This window comes from Homalodisca vitripennis, chromosome 5, assembly GCF_021130785.1.
Source record: "Homalodisca vitripennis isolate AUS2020 chromosome 5, UT_GWSS_2.1, whole genome shotgun sequence".
NCBI lineage: Eukaryota > Metazoa > Arthropoda > Insecta > Hemiptera > Cicadellidae > Homalodisca > Homalodisca vitripennis.
This window is the reverse complement of record NC_060211.1, coordinates 52360167-52377354: the sequence shown is the minus strand read 5'-3', so window position 1 is coordinate 52377354 and position 17188 is coordinate 52360167. Positions and strand designations below refer to the sequence as shown.

General features: G+C 34.1%; 1 protein-coding gene across 7 annotated transcripts in view; it reads left to right on the top strand.

Annotated features, from left to right (window-relative positions):
- The window catches only part of LOC124362183 (ankyrin repeat domain-containing protein 17-like), a 125099-nt gene that overhangs the window by 40759 nt on the left and 67152 nt on the right, over positions 1–17188 (top strand). For all 7 annotated transcript variants that reach the window (XM_046816454.1, XM_046816451.1, XM_046816455.1 and 4 more), the window contains one exon: positions 9756–9851. In XM_046816454.1, the coding sequence (XP_046672410.1) occupies positions 9756–9851 (96 nt within the window). The remainder of the gene's footprint in view (positions 1–9755; positions 9852–17188) is intronic.

The following is a 17188-nucleotide window of genomic DNA, read 5'->3' as shown; positions in this document are numbered from 1 at the left end:
TGTATCAATTCCATTTTCTTCTTTCAAGCTGTTTACAGGAACTATTTTCAAGAAAACTTCATCAACTGTTCAACAGTAATGATTCTTACCTCTACAGGATTATAGGTTTGATGAAAGTGTCGGATATATAAGTGTGATTAAGCAAATGAAAAAATGATATGATTAAAACTAAGTAATTTCAAAACGAGATAATATAAATATTTTGCAAAATAGTGCTGAAATATTTGTGACCGATTGATGTGAAACATACCGTGGCGTTTTCAGCAAAAATATAAGGGTTTAGAAGAACCCCTTTGTTGAAGACTTACTGTTGCATACACAGAAACTGCCAAGGTCTTATGGTTGAATTTATTCCAAATAAATGTTTAAATATTCTAACTTTTTTCATTAAAGACTCCTATTTTATTATTATACTTTTAAACACTAGAAAAAATTATGTGAGAAACATAGTATTTGACAAGGAAGTGTACTCAAAATATAAAATAAACATTTTTTATGAAAATTTGTTCATTACCAAGGTCTCTACTGAACTCAGTTTTATTATCACTTTTTAATCTAAGACGTGTAACAAATCTCCAAGATGTGCAAAATAAACAGTTTTAGGATCACTAATTTTCCACTTTGTATAACATAATTAGGAGTTGTTTCTTCAAAGGCAATCTTTTTCTAATACTGATTCTCTTTGTATGAAGTTAATTATGAAGTAATACTGTTTTCTTCTCGTAAAAAGTCTTCTAATAAGACTTTCATCCATTTCAACAAAGCTTATTTCAAAACATTGTGAAATAATAGGATAGCTGATAAAAAAAAAACATATCTTGAACATAAACAAAGCAGGCATATTCCTTTAGCTACAATAAGTAATCCTATACTACAGTTTTTATATTCAATTTAAGTTTTTTTTCAATCAGTTTATTATGTGTTGTGTTAAAATTCATTTATATATCCTTGAATTAAAAAGGAGTGAAGTTATGGGAGATGAGGGGTAAAAACATGTATAACATTTAACCCTCCGGCTGGCAACGTCGTAAATTACGACTCATTTTTTCCCGCCGTGAACTGGCAGAGTCGTAATATACGACTCATTAAACATCGTCTACTAATTACGTCATAGTTCCGATAATTACCGCTCGAATCGCATAAAAGTTATATCACTTTAATCACAAGATCCCAAGCCTTCTAATAATGTATTCACTTTTATATATATATGAATATTTGTTATTTTACTGGCCGCTAAAAGCTCCCGACTACTTCCATGTGACTCGACTCGGCAACTGTTAGTGCTCGTATATAGTCTTGTTTTTTTCAATTGTAATTTCATTTGTAAATAAAAGTATTTATAACTATGTATTTTCTTTTTGTGCATAATTAAGTGAACATTATGCATATTTTAGATTTTTAAATAAAATTAATTTTCAGTTTTATTTAATGGCTTAATATAAAAAAGTGTTTTTTGAAAAAAAAAGTTTTGAGTTCTGACCATCAAACATCTACCATTATTTAGGCAAGTCAAATTATAATTATGTTTATATTGTACAACATATTCTGCAGAGTAATTTGATGTATAAAGATTTTTTGTTTTCTCCAAAAATTAATTGTACAGGATAAAAAATTAAAAACTCTGCACGAAGCTTCAAAAACAGGGTGCCAGTCAAGGCTCAAATGCGCGCCAGCCGGAGGGTTAATGATCTAGGTACAGAATTTTTGTTACTTAAAAGTGGGGTTTAAAAAATGCATAAAGTTCAAAATTAGTACAGTTAAAAGTTAAAATCTCTGTATGACTATTTTTAGATGGTGGAGTAAACATTTGTTTAGATAATAAACATTAAAATATCGTAAAATGACAAAAATACAATATTCCATTTTCAAAATAATATTTATATAAAATAAAAACACATTAGAAAAGCATTTTTTAGACACTCTAAATCGTCTACAATTTAATCACAATACAACACTATTTAAAAGGATATGTTAATTTGTAATATTTTAAGTACAAAAATTTTTAAGCCCTAAGCTTGGTTATTCCAAACAAGTTGCATGGATCCATAGTTGTTATTTTACACTGCTGTAAAATGGCTCACAAAAAGATAGGAAATATCATGAACACTAATATTATGTAAGATATTGCTAAATGTTGTGGAACACTAATTGCCCATCCCAAGCGTATTCAGAAAATATAATGGTTCACTGGTGCTCACCTCTTGTGCATTCACGCATGTAGTGAGTGGTTCACTGGTGATTCACCTCTAGCATATTCCAAGCATTTAGTGGTTCACTAATAACCCTTACCATATTCGGTATATATTGTGGTATATGCAATATTTCTTAAGTTATGGCTAACCAATAGAACATCTTGGTATCTTATTGACCCACGAAATTGTTCTGAATCTCTTGTAGGATATTGTGAATATTTAAAGGTTTACCATGTACCGTAGTTATAATCATTCTGCTGAATCGCGGTAGGAAGTAGGCTCTTTGTTAACTAGACGCGGTGTGTGGACATTGTTTTGTTGGTTATACAAGTAAAACAGCTGTTAGAGATGTCAACGGTGATACGTTCCCGAGCTGGTTGGCTTGAGAGAGGGGGCCGTCTTCGAGTGGAGAGCAGAGCGTCCAGACGTGCAGTTTAGAAGCGATAGTACTTCCTCTAATCCTATACTTTTGGGATATAGAGTAAATTTTTACCCGGTGTGATTTAAGTCAAGTTTTTCAATTTCTTTTCTTTCCTTAAGTGCGTAATAGTTTCTTTTCAGCCTCCATAGTCTTCAAAGTAGTAAGTCCCGTACCAGCGTTTAGTTTAACATCTTTTATTTTATACTGTTGTGTTTAAATTTCTAAAGTTTGCCATATAACAGAGTCTGATAATTAATTCAATTTTTGAAGTATTGTAAATTAGATTTTGATCGTAAAGTTAACATCAAGTTTTGTGTTATTTTGATTTTGAATATTTTGAGAAGAGAACTTTTTATTTTATTTTATTAATTTAAACCATTTTGGAGAAGTATAAATTTTTAGTTTCATTTTAATTTTGATCAGACTCTTAATTAGATTTGACCGATTGAGAGAAATTTTGAAGAAAATCAAATCAAGATTTTGTAAACTTTGTTAAATTTTGGGTGAAGCTTAAATTCGGAATAAATTAAGTATTTCTGAAAAGTTGTTCTGATTTATAGAAAATTAGCTCCAGACTCTATAAATATATGTACTATAATAACGGTACAACCATTCCTAGCACATTTTGTACATGTATTACAGTCAAATTACGGTGTCTACCTACTCTTTCACTCTAATGTGACCTTACGTTGTGGTACACTGGTGATCCACCCTTTGCTTACTCTGTGTATCCTATTACTCCTAGTGTATAAATGGTACATTTGTGGTGTGTTTCTTACATAAGTGGTTTGGTAGAAACTGTCTTACGTGTTTTCATTCCTTCATTTAGAATATCGTCATTCAAGTTGAGTGATTGGTTAGTAGTTATTTTTGTAAAGAAAGTCTTTTTTCTATTTAGTTAATATTTTCTACTTCTTCTCTAGTTTATTTCCAGAAACTCACTTCAATATTTTTATAATTATTTATTATATTATTCGTAAAATTTTGTCATTTGGAAAAGTACAACTGCTAAATCACTCAGTCTGCCTTTAGTTTTTACCACTGATGAAATATTTTTACTTTTGGTTATCAATTAAAAGTCATTTGCCACTCCTCTAGTGGCCTTTGCTTTCAAATGGTTATGTCGGTCTCAAAGGCATGCAATCCCATGACAGGTTTTCGATTGTTCATTTCTCTTTCAGTTAACGCGGTTGGACCAGAACATGCAATTCTGCAGGAGTGTAGTGCTAAATTTGGCGGTGTGTGAGATTTCTCGCGTTGTAGCAGTTAATTAAGAATACTCAACCTTACCTCGCCATTGACGATGAGTGGGAAGAGAGGGAGTCTGGAAGCCTTCTTCAAACTTTATATACAAAATGGTGGGTGTTTAAAATATTAACTGTAAAATTAAGGTGTTCGACTTAAATTGGTCAAATTTACTAAACGGATTATGTCTGCAAAAAGGTTTCTTCCTTTTCAAACATGTACATTTAACATGGAGGTCCCAAACATCTGCTTTATTTTGTTGTGAGGTCCCAATAGTTAATATAGCATGCACTGGTTGACGCAGTAATAAATTATTCAAGTATTATATTCTTGTGTATGGGTTTGCAATATTTCAGTCTATTACAAGTAGTAGTTAAATACCTTTATCCAACTTTATATTTTCTTCTAATGATACCAAGTAAGTAGTAATGAAAGGACAATAGGATTTTGGACATCATCATTACAAAATGTATAACGCTACGTTTCGAGGATTGAAATCTATCCTCTTTGTTGTCAAGGTGAGGAGTGAATCAATACATGTATATATACTTAAACCTACAATGTGCAGCAATAAATTAAAACTATAAAGAGAAAAGAATCACATCCAAAAACTGCTTGGAATCCGGTCAACAGAAAATGAATCCAGCATTGTTACTGCACAAACAGAGCACACACAACACACGTCACGGCAGCACAGGTGGAAGTAGGACACTAACAAAAAATAATTATGTCGGCATTTCCTGTGGTATCACGGCATGTCATCTGAAACAATGAGACTGAAAGGGGATGGTATGGAGGGGGAAGGGTAAAACCAGCCTCCAGCCATATGCTTTGGTCCTAGTCCTTAATGTCATAGTGTGTGTATGTATTTAGTTGGTTGAGGTTTGTTTGATGATTAAAATTAGTAAGACAAGTATAAGCACAGAAAATAACATTTTTCTGGCCCAGGTGTTTCAGTTGCTGGGTGATCTTATTCCCTTAACACAGTAAATAATAGCTCTTTAGCATAACAGGAAAACAGTCTCTCAGACTGAATCAGCAGAAATCCCAACAGTGCAAGTAAAGAATCAAGATCAACATTCCAATTCCAAACTTCAGGCAACCAGTACCACTCGTGATACTATTTTTGTCAAAATTACTCAGTTCATAAAAATGAACTAGAAGATGTGATCAAAATACCAGCACTGTCAGTGAAAAAACCGCCAATTACAGCAACAATATAGTCTGATAAGGAAAACCTTTAAGAATTGTTCAATAAACATAAATAAAAATTTATGAGCAATACCAGACTGGCGCAGTTACACATTTTTTAGAGACCAGCCATTTGGAAAAGGTCAAGGAGAAAGAAAGGATCGCTCTTAGGTCCAGTATTATTCATTTACTAATGATCTGCCAAGTATTATAAATTCCTGCAACAACTTGATAATTAATAAATAACCAATGTAGGTGATTCTATGCTTTTAACTGCCAATAACTTCGTGAAAATTTAGAAATAAACTCATCTATAGTTGTGAACCTTGCTATGGATTCTGCAGGAACAATGGCATAGTTAAAAAAAAAACCAAAGACAATGCAAATTTCGTTTGGAGAAAAGAGGAATTAAATTTCAGATCTACCAAATTATCTCCAATCTGTTACCTCAACAAATTACCTAGTTATTATTATTAATGACAAAATGTCATGGCAAATGACATCAATAGTTTATGTCTTAGACTAAACTCATTCACACATACTACACAAGGCATATTAAGGACTTCACTTTGCCAATTCACAGAATGACTCTCTGAAACCAAGCTTATGTACATATGCTGGATCTAAATTCTTCCAAACAAACTGAAGAATATGGAATGCAGGAAGCTGAATAAAAGCCTGAAATCGTGGTTCGAGAATTACTCAGTGCAAGAATTCCTGGCCTGGAGAGTTAACTCACAAGAATACCAATGTGAATGTATTGGCACACAATAACCGAGCCATTAAACCATTATGGAAAAACTTAATTATACTTGTTTTGTTTTATTTTTTTTAATTGTATTTGACAGTACTGATCTTGAGGTTCATGTAATAAAAGAATATTTACTCACAATCATTGAAGCACTTGTCGCCTAGTCAGCTGATTTTGTTTATTGTTGCTTCTCAACTCTATTGCTGGGCAGTGTTGTTAGGTTTTTTTTTAATTATAGCTTAAAGTGTTGGTCCAGTGACATTTTTTAAGATGAAAATAATAGTTCTGGTGACGAAAAACTGGATATTGTTTATTTGGTAGATTACTTATAGTTACATTGTTTAAGTTTTACTATATAAAAGTTTAATTTTTAATTCTATTGTATATATGCATTTTAAAATTATTTACCCAATGAAACCGTGACCATTCATTTATTTGAAATTTGTCACCTTTTACCCTAGATCTGATGTATCAACTACATGTAGTCGATGACACATGCACTTGTTAACAGTGGTTAAAACTGAAAATTACTAGGTTATTGGTATTAGTCACCAAAGGACACTCCTCTATATATATATATATATATATATATATATATATATATATATATATATATATATATATATATATATATGTATGAATGATTGCCTTCAAATATCTGCAGGAATTAAAAGTTCGATATAGAAGAATTTTGTGAATTTACATTAAAATTTTTGTAACTTGATTTTATTTGATTGCTTATACAACATGATATTAATATATAAATAGCAACTGTTCATTAATTTTTTTAGGGCTTGTTTTCAATATTTGGAATAAAAAAAGTTGGATTTCCACTGAAATATGTAGTTGGATTGTTCATGTAAAGATCTATAGGTTACTTAGTAACAAAGTTGTTTCCCATACAACATACTTTGCAAAATAATACTCAAGCTGAAAATGTTTGCTTTTTATACAGATTTTTTGTTCACACATTTCTATAAAAAATAGTGTCTTATGTTACCATTAAAAAACTTTTAACATATGATCTTGTTTAACATAAAATTGTTATAATTTTGTTTATCTTGGGTATTTTTGAAAATTTTATTTGCTTTACACAAAGGAGGGTAGAAATGGGAATTTTTGCCTAAAAAGCCCCAAAAAGTTACGTTTCACATGACAAATTATTTTGTGTTGCAGACACATTTTTTAATTAGATGATAGTAGTAAAATCTACATTCATTTACAAGAAAACTATGTATATAAAGCAATACATTATTCATGAAATGTATATAGTCGTGTTAATTGTTTTAAAGAAAGTTTGTCAAGTACAGAAAAGAGGGTGGTGATCAATTTGAACCTTTAACATTGTGCCAGATAGAGTAAACAAGTTACGAAAACCTGTTTAACCAGTAAATAACACCACTTATTTACATCAAAACATAAAACTAATATTTAACACTTTTATTTTTTGTGAGGCCTTGCTATCGAAAGGCCTCACAAAAAATAAAAGTGTTAAATATTGGTTTTATGTTTTTATGTAATTAACTTAACAGTAACCAATATAAGCTCGTCTACAACATTTCAACAGCACTTATGCAAAGGATACATCAAATTACCAAAAAAGCTGACCGATTACACCAAAATTAAAGCTATATCATTTTAATGAAATAAGTTTTTGAGTTAGTGACCGTACATGAAGACAGTTGGATCTTTGCACCAAGTTCCAGTAAAAAGTGCTGTCTGCATTTATATTACACAGGGACTTATTATGCAGTGACCAGATGAAATTGAAATCAGCAATTTTAATATCCACAAAGAGTCCATGAAAGTGTAATATGGCCGACTGTGCACAGCTTCAACGTGTAATGCTATCTTCCAAGGTCCGTCTTGTGCCGTATTTTTTGGGTAAATTAGATAGTCACCAAAATATAATAATAACTAGTTGGCATTTTATATACATTTGTTAAATAAAACATTGAATGTAATTTAAATTGGTTGATTCTGCATTGTATTCTAGTGCTTTGATGTTGAAAGCCATAATGTAACTAACATTAATTTTGTGTTTCTGTGAATTATATATAATATGGTATGTAATAACTGTAAATAATCTATCCATTAATTTATTCATTTTTGTAATATTTTACTTGGGTAAGATTGTTCTTTTCTATCATAAAAATTTGTAAAAGTCAGATTCACATATTTTTAAGTACATTGCTCACTCAATATATATTACTGTATTTCTTTAATTTAAAAAACTAATTTGGTAAAAGTTGCATTTAGTTTTTATTCAACTTATTATTTTGTGAATGTTATTAATTTAAATGTAAACACAATTTGGTCATGCCGACATAGTGCTTGAATTCATAGGTTAATATAAAATTGTATTTTTCAACAAAACAGGAATTTACGTCTAAGTACTGATTTTAACACATTCGAGTCTACGCTCGAGCCAGACTCAAGCGCCATTGTTTAAACCCCCGGCCGGTGCTCGAGCGTGACTCGAGCACAGCTTTGCCGATTGATATACGGAGTTGCTCGAGTGATATTCGAGTGCCGTCTGCTGCATTAGAAAGCCAGCGTTAATGGTTAGTTCAGAACAATTCCGCTAGGCGCTACTACGTCATACCCGCTTGAGGCTTTTGTTTATCCAATGACGTGGCCTGGCGCGTCGTCAGTCTGTCTACGACAACAATAATTTTTTTAGCATTTGAAATTTTTTTTGGCAATTAAAATAATTATTTGTAAATATGTATATAGTAAATGCCTTTAAAAAAATTGAAATTACTTGTTTTATTTATTCAAAAGTTAGTTTTCAAGTAACACAAAACATGCGGGAGTTTTTATTTTTCTTCAAAAAATGTAAGTTTTGAAAATTTTTTTAAAATTAATTACATTTTATAGGAATACAGTTTTACATATCATTTTAAAGAGGAAAGATAGAACTTTCAAGAAAATACAATATCTTTTACATAATATTTAACAGTTTTCTAAAAACAAAATGTGAAAACCAATTAATTTATGCAGACCGGGTTATAAAAACAGCAAATAGCGAGCCAGACTCCAATGTGTTAAAAGTCTTGGTACATTTGTAAACCCCTTTTCAATTGAGATAAAATAGAAAAGTGTTTCAGATTTACCTATAATTAAAGTTATACCAATAACAAAACTATTGTATAAATAAATTATCGTCATACTTATTATGATAAAACTAAAATATCCTATAGTTTGTAGACCCACCCTGTAATTGCATGGTAATTCGAAAGTTAGTAATTCTGCTGTGTAGTTAGTACTATAAGTTATTTATTATGAAATCCGTAATGTAAATAAATAACCACTGCTTTTAATGATAAGCTTATGCATTTGCATGCAATCTTAATAACTTAGTTGAGAATGAAGTGACGAAACAAACTAAACCAAACGTTACTCTAATTTGAATCAGGGTTTTAGAAATACATAAATTATTATCAAATTAAAAAAATTTTAATTGCTATTTAAATAATACTTTTCATAACCAACTGATGGCCATTTGTGCTCTAAATTGTTTTGTGAGTAATTGAAGTGTGAGTGTTGAATTTAGTCCCAGTTCACCTTCCTCTTTGTGCAGCTTCTGGAATTTGACGCTGTCGCAAACTTGACTCCTGAAATCTGGAGTCATGTTCATATCAAGATATCTAAAAAAAAGTTGGCAAGGAAGAAGCTCCAAACAACCTCTTTACATCGTTTCGATATCAGAGAGTAAAGAGTTTGTTTGGAGCTTCATCACCGACTTTTTTATCTCTTCAGACAAACATGATTCCAGATCCCAGTACACAAATTTGCAACAGTGTCAAATTCCAGACGCTGCACAAAGAGTCAAGTCAACTGGAGCTAAACTAAACATTCACATTGAATCAACCATAGCTATATTAATTTGTAGTGTTTGTTCCTATTCGAACAACAACATCATCAAAATAAACAAAATACCATCCATCAACAGGAGCACAAGACGGATGAGATGCACACGGCGCTGATGGAGGCCTCAATGGATGGACATGTGGAGGTGGCCAAGTTACTTCTTGACTCCGGAGCTCAGGTAAATAATGTTCATATTAATAATTTTAAAGTTTTAAAATCAATTTGTCACATCATAGAAAGGTTTTAAAGATTCAGATTTGTTAAAAATTTAAAGTTGCAAATACAATGGCTGCAATACTAATACAATAACAGAGTCAGGATGGCCACCCAACCAAACCGGGAATCTTCCTCTAGAAACAGGAAAAGTACAAAAACAATTATACTATCCTCAAGAACTTATAAAATCAATACATAATTAATTTGACAATTCCTTGAATCAAGAATTGATTAATCTCAAAACATTGCATCATATTTTACGTGACGTGGTTTGTGAAATTGTGAATGAAGATTGACATGTACGTGAGCTCCATCTGAGCTGGTTGGTCTAAGGTTGCCTTCACTAGTTTAGTGGAGTTTATCTTGATTTACTCCTGTGCCATGGACAAGCTGCAAGCCCCTTTCCCCCAAAAACACGTAATAATGCAATGGACAATTAAAGACGACCGACCGATCGTCCCAGACCTCAGCACTATACGAGCAGTACACTCTAAACGGTAGAGCGGTAGTGACCGCTATTTAAAAACTTTTTTTGTGTGTTTAAATATTCATTCGCCTAAGTGGGGTTTCCGAACAAAGTTGTCCAACTCTTCTTCTTGAGTGAAAATAGTATTTTGAAAAGCCATGTGTTATATAGATAGCACAGGTCTGAAATGTACAGTGCTTACCATATAAACATACTTATAGTTCAGTTCATTCAATAATAAAGTATGTTTGACGGTTTGATAAGAGGTGCAACCCGGTTTTTTGAGTACACCAGAATATCAGTTGAATTTGTACCAGACCTGATAAGACACCTTTTGGAGAAGAAAATCATGGTTTAGCTACAACAAGTAATGCCAAGAAGAGGGTGTTTGCTTTCGATATGAAGCACAGCAATGACAGGATAAGAGCTGAGCGGCACGAGAAATTTTTAATGTCTAGAAATAACAGCGGATAAGCTGCATCTTGTGGTACCGCACTGCTGTTCCCATGTGTCGTGTTCTCCATATTTACAATACAAACATACTTTTAGTATCACTCGATTTAGCACCCACCGCTTACTGCTCGTATCAAGGCTTCAGCCTCGGTTTTATGAGTGATTGCTCCTCATACACATGTTCCAATTGGTCATCAGATTATATAGGTTAAAACAAAGTAAATTATGTTATGTTTTATCATCACGGTCACATCAAAACCTTGACTGAATCACGTTTACACTGGCAGATAATTATGCAAGTTTTGTGTCCAACAGTAAAAATGGCTAGTCTAAACGGATACAAGAGCTCTTATGAGCCCAGCTGCAATCTGTGATGTACAGTTGTTGGAAGAACTGGTGAGCATTGTCGACTGTTAAAATTAAAATTAAAAATATTGCAGAAACAGAGTATGAACAGACTTTGTATTGACTCCCGGAACAACCAGTGATATAACTGTAGAGAGTGTTTCCGACGATTCTTGTGAGTAACATTGCTTATCTTGTTCACATTATACGACAGTAGTTGGGCAAATCCTCTTGCACCTTTATTTGCCAGTGTAAACGCAGCTTTATGTTGTCACCAGTCAGCAGACGGCCACCCGAATGAATCAACCATGTACAGCAGTTATCGTCATCAGATCGGCATTGGTTGAACGACGGCTGGAAATAACAGATCTCGGATCAACTAGGTTAAGACCAGTAACTAACTACAGTAACTTAAACATAACTATGACTATCTGTACAACTGCCTCGCACACCTGGTTGGAAGAACTGGTGAGCATTGTCGACTGTTAAAATTAAAATTAAAAATATTGCAGAGACAGAGTATGAACAGACTTTGTATTGACTCCCGGAAACAACCAGTGATATAACTGTAGAAAGTGTTTCCGACGATTCTTGTGAGTAACATTGCTTATCTTGTTCACATTATACGACAGTAGTTGTGCAAATCCTCTTGCACCTTTATTTGCCAGTGTAAACGCAGCTTTATGTTGTCACCAGTCAGCAGACGGCCACCCGAATGAATCAACCATGTACAGCAGTTATCATCATCAGATCGGCATTGGTTGAACGACGGCTGGAAATAACAGATCTCGGATCAACTAGGTTAAGACCAGTAACTAACTACAGTAACTTAAACATAACTATGACTATCTGTACGACTGCCTCGCACACCTGGTTGGAAGAACTGGTGAGCATTGTCGACTGTTAAAATTAAAATTAAAAATATTGCAGAGACAGAGTATGAACAGACTTTGTATTGACTCCCGGAATAACCAGTGATATAACTGTAGAAAGTGATTCCGACAATTCTTGTAAGTAACATTGCTTATCTTGTTCACATTATGTGACAGTAGTTGTGCAAATCCTCTCGAACCTTTATTTGCCAGTGTAAACGCAGCTTTATGTTGTCACCAGTCAGCAGACGGCCACCCGAATGAATCAACCATGTACAGCAGTTATCGTCATCAGATCGGCATTGGTTGGACGATGGCTGGAAATAACAAATCTCGGATCAACTAGGTTAAGACCAGTAACTAACTACAGTAACTTAAACATAACTATGACTATCTGTACGACTGCCTCGCACACCTGGTTGGAAGAACTGGTGAGCATTGTCGACTGTTAAAATTAAAATTTAAAATATTGCAGAAACAGAGTACGAACAGACTTTGTATTGACTCCCGGAACAACCAGTGATATAACTGTAGAAAGTGTTTCCGACAATTCTTGTGAGTAACATTGCTTATCTTGTTCACATTATACGACAGTAGTTGTGCAAATCCTCTTGCACCTTTATTTGCCAGTGTAAACGCAGCTTTATGTTGTCACCAGTCAGCAGACGGCCACCCGAATGAATCAACCATGTACAGCAGTTATCGTCAACAGAGCGGCATTGGTTGGACGACGGCTGGAAATAACAGATCTCGGATCAACTAGGTTAAGAACCAGTAACTAACTACAATAACTTCATAACTATGACTATCTGTACGACTGCCTTGCACACATGACGATCGGTCTGAAAATTCGAACTGTTCAACCCAAATAGTCCAGCGTGTAGGAGGAGCCTTATGCTATCTTGTTTCACAATCTATGACCATAATCTAACGTCCACTTTATGATGAACCACGGACATTCGTGCATTTATTTGTTTGAAGTTGTGTTGTTGTGATGGGGTGATTCTATTCTTGCATTATCTTAAAAGCTAACACGAAATATTTAAGAGCCAGTAATTTATAACTCAGAACACAACTAGAATCTGACGGTAGTAATGGGAAATGGATTCACAACACGGTGCAGCCGGATGAATCTGCCATCAGTTTGACTTCTGCAATTGTGGCCTCTATTGATCTCAGCTGTCCTGTTATCGATAGGAGAAGATCCAATAGACAATAGACAGTTTCTTTATTCATGTATATAGAGTTACAGAATTGGCAGTAAAGGTAAAACAGTAGGTAAAGGTAAAAATTTAGAATATTAGTCAGCAATGTAGAAAACCATTTTAAGCACTATGATTAATGGTTTCTCCAGTTTATAAATTCTTCAAGGGAGTAAAATGTCCTCTGTAGAAACCATTCTTGGAGTTTCTTCTTGAAGCATTTCTGTCCACTGTTTATTTTCAGATGGTCTGGAAGAATATTGAAGAGTTTAGGTCCTGTATAGCTTGGCTTCCTCTCGTACAAAGCAAGGCGATGAATTGGCAGAGCATAGTTCATGGCGTTCCGGGTGTTGTAATGGTGCATTTCTCCCAGCCTTGTAATGTTCTGTGAGACAGCATAGCAGATCACTTCTGTCACAAACAGAGATATCACAGTCAAAATTTTAAGATTTTGAAAAGCTTGCTGGCAAGTAGCCTTTGGGTCTAGTCCTGCCAATGTTCTTACAGCTTTCTTTTGAAGTATTAGTACCCGTTGGAGATTCCCGATGGAAGAGTTTCCCCATACCACTAATCCATATCTTAGATGTGCTTCAAAGAGTGAGAAATAAGCAATTTTTTTGTGTCCAGATTGCTCAGCTTTCTGCAGAGTTGGTCTACATGTGGAGTCCAGGTTAGATTGTTGTCAATGATGATTCCTAGGTAGTCAGCTTCATTTTTCAATTCATTCATCTGCCATGTATTACTGCACTTGCTCTTCCTAAGTTCAGTTGTTGGGTTTTGCGTTCATTTAATATAAGATTGTTTTGGTGACAGTATTGCTTTGCCTTGTCCAGGGCTACAAAGGAAGATATTTCAAGTTCTGGTATTTGTTTCTCGGCCACCAGCAAGGCTGTGTCATCAGCATACATCATGACTTGGCAGAACTCTTGTAGATATTTTGGGAGGTCATTGGTTAACATCATGACCAGGTCATTAAGAATAAAAAACATTGGTCCAAGAACTGAGCCTTGGGGAACACCTCTGTCAATTAACAGGGGTGGCGATCTAGTTTTATAAATTGTATTGTTTAATGTATATGCTATCTCTACTGTTTGTGATCTGCCTTTTAGATAACTTGACATCCACTTTCCAGAGATCCCTCTTATCCCCATGTTCTTCATTTTTTCTAATATAAGATCATGCTCCAAGCAATCAAACGTCCTACTGAAATCCAGGAAAAATGCACTGATGGCAGTTCCTTCCTCTATTTCATTCAGCACAAGCTCAGTGAAATTTATTATGGCAGAAGTTGTTGATCTGCCTTTGAGGAACCCATGTTGCTGGCTTGTGATGATGTTTACTGTCAGGTGGTTCAAGAGTCTGACAAGGACAATTTTCTCAATTACTTTGGATATTGTTGATAGGAGGGATATGGGGTGGTAGTTATCGATTGAGGTGCTCAGATTCTTTTTGAGTTTAGGAAAGACTTTTGCTGGTTTTAATGCTTTGGGAAAAATTCCTTGGGTGAAAGATAGGTTTACGATGAATGTAAGTGGAGGTGCAATTTCTTCCTTACAGTGTTTTAGTAGTATGGAGGACACTTCATCAATTCCAGAGGACGGTTTGGATTTAAGAGAAAGATATGGTGTTTGTTACTTCGATGACTGATACTGGTAGGAAAAGTCAAGTCAGGAACATAGTCAGTTTCTAGCTCATTTGGTTGTGGCCTTTGTTGTATCTGGCCAGCAGCAGTAAGAGTTTTCTCTGCCACTGAGACAAAGTGTTGATTGAAGTGCTGAGCAATTTCAAGCGGCTCCTCAATCAGTTCATTTTTGACTAGTAGTTGAAGGTTGATGGAATCTTTTGTATTTTTACACCTTTCGTAGTTGATCACCTCCCAAAGGGCTCTTAGTTTGTTTTCACAGTTTTGATTGTACTTCGATGTGATTTCTTTTCGCTTTTCCTTCAGTTTTAAGTCGTATTTTTTTTTTTTTCTATCAGCTGTTTCTGTTTTATTTTCTTCTGAACAATGAAGTAGCATTCTGTCCAGTGCTTGTAAGTAGTTGTGTTTTAATGTTTGTGTATCCTCATCAATCACTACACTAAATATTCTTTTTTTCTTTGACCTTAATTTTTTGGTAGGACATGATGTATTCAAGGCTAAAATCAAAGTATTATTAAAGCTGTCATAGGCCTGATCAACTTCTATTTTGTTGTAAACATCACACCAGGTTAAGTTTGACAGTATAATTTTTAGTTGATTGAGGTTTTCCTGATTATACTGTCGACTTGTTGAGGATGGGAGTTTCAAGTTCTGGGGTTGGACGTTGATTGTGCTGATTTGCACTTTGCCGGCAAGTAGCCTTTGGGTCTATTCCTGCCAATGTTCTCACAGCTTTCTTTTGAAGTATTAGTACCCGTTGGAGATTCCCAATGGAAGAGTTTCCCCATACCACTAATCCATATCTTAGATGTGTTTCAAAGAGTGAGAAATAAGCAATTTTTGCTGTGTCCAGGTTGCTCATTTTTGTTATTCTTTTTAATACATACAGACTACTGCTGAGCTCTCTGCAGAGTTGGTCTACATGTGGAGTCCAGGTTAGATTGTTGCCAATGATGATTCCAATGTAGCTTGGTGGAGTTCTGAATTAGCCTTTTTGAGGAAAAGAGTCAGAGCTTTCTCAAAGACGGTCAAGGTATATATAGTATATATATTACTGAACCAGAGAGAGTTCTAAAAGTTATAATGGGAACACATTTTCTGGACTGTATTTTTCATTACAAAGATCAACCACTCAACAGCAAAGGGAGACCTACGGGGCGTGCCACTCATTTGCAATGGAGTTTGGTGTACCATGTAATAACCTTCAGAAAGATTGAGTGGGGGATTGATTTATTGTTTTTTTTTTTATCCTGAGGGAAAGACACAGTTTGTCCCTGCGCTTAGTCCTAAAAAGGACCTTTGCACCTCCCTTACTTATATTTGTGTCCTTAGAATCTGACTTTTACAGAAGCCGATCAGATTTAACCCTCCATCAGGCGCTTAAAATTAGAAACACCATCAGGCGCTCACGGAGATTTCCTCCAGGTTAGCGAATAATGGATATCATAGTCGTTTAAACTGTTTTTATTTGTTTAAATATTCATACTGATTTAATTACAATGTAATTTATTCATTTTTAGAAATTAAATAAAAATTACTCTCTTATGTAATGAATTTTCCAAATAAGAAATTCAAAATCTTAAAAAATGTTTTTGTATAATAACAACATGATTTATTTTAAGGAATAATGCAATTAATTGTAAAAATGTTTAACCTACTGTAATAATATATGGAAATTAACTTAGTTTTTAACTTCTTACAAAAACAACTTACTTCAATTCTTGAGATATTATACAATTGTAATTTCGATTATTACTCTGAAATCAAAATTTATTCTTTACTAAAAATCTTTTTACACACTACACAAAGTTTAAAAACATTTTCTTTCTGGTTCTTATAACGACAATGTTCACTCCACAAACAGTACTGAAATGTTCCCTAGCACATTGGTACTGTACTGACAAGTCTCTCGTCTTCATTCTCCACTTCACAAAATTCAAATAAAATATATTGTAAAACTTAAAAAGAAACCATCACAGGTCACACATGTAGGCGCACAAGGATTATTACTCCATAAAAACTAAACACAATAAGGCGCTCACGGAGATTTCGTCCAAGCACTACAAACACAACATCGGGCGCTCACGGAGGAATCGTCCGGTCTCGCACGGAAGTAGACGTCATAATGACAGATATTGACAAAGATAAGCGGGAGGTTATTGTTTCGTTTCCTCGAAAGATGCTCGTGAAGTACACTGCGGGAAACTACTGCCAACATAAGAAAAGTAGTACTATTTTTAATAATACAAAATACACGGAGGAAAACTCCGTTTAGCGCCCGATGTAGGGTTAAGGGGCTGAGGAGATGCTCCCAGGAAT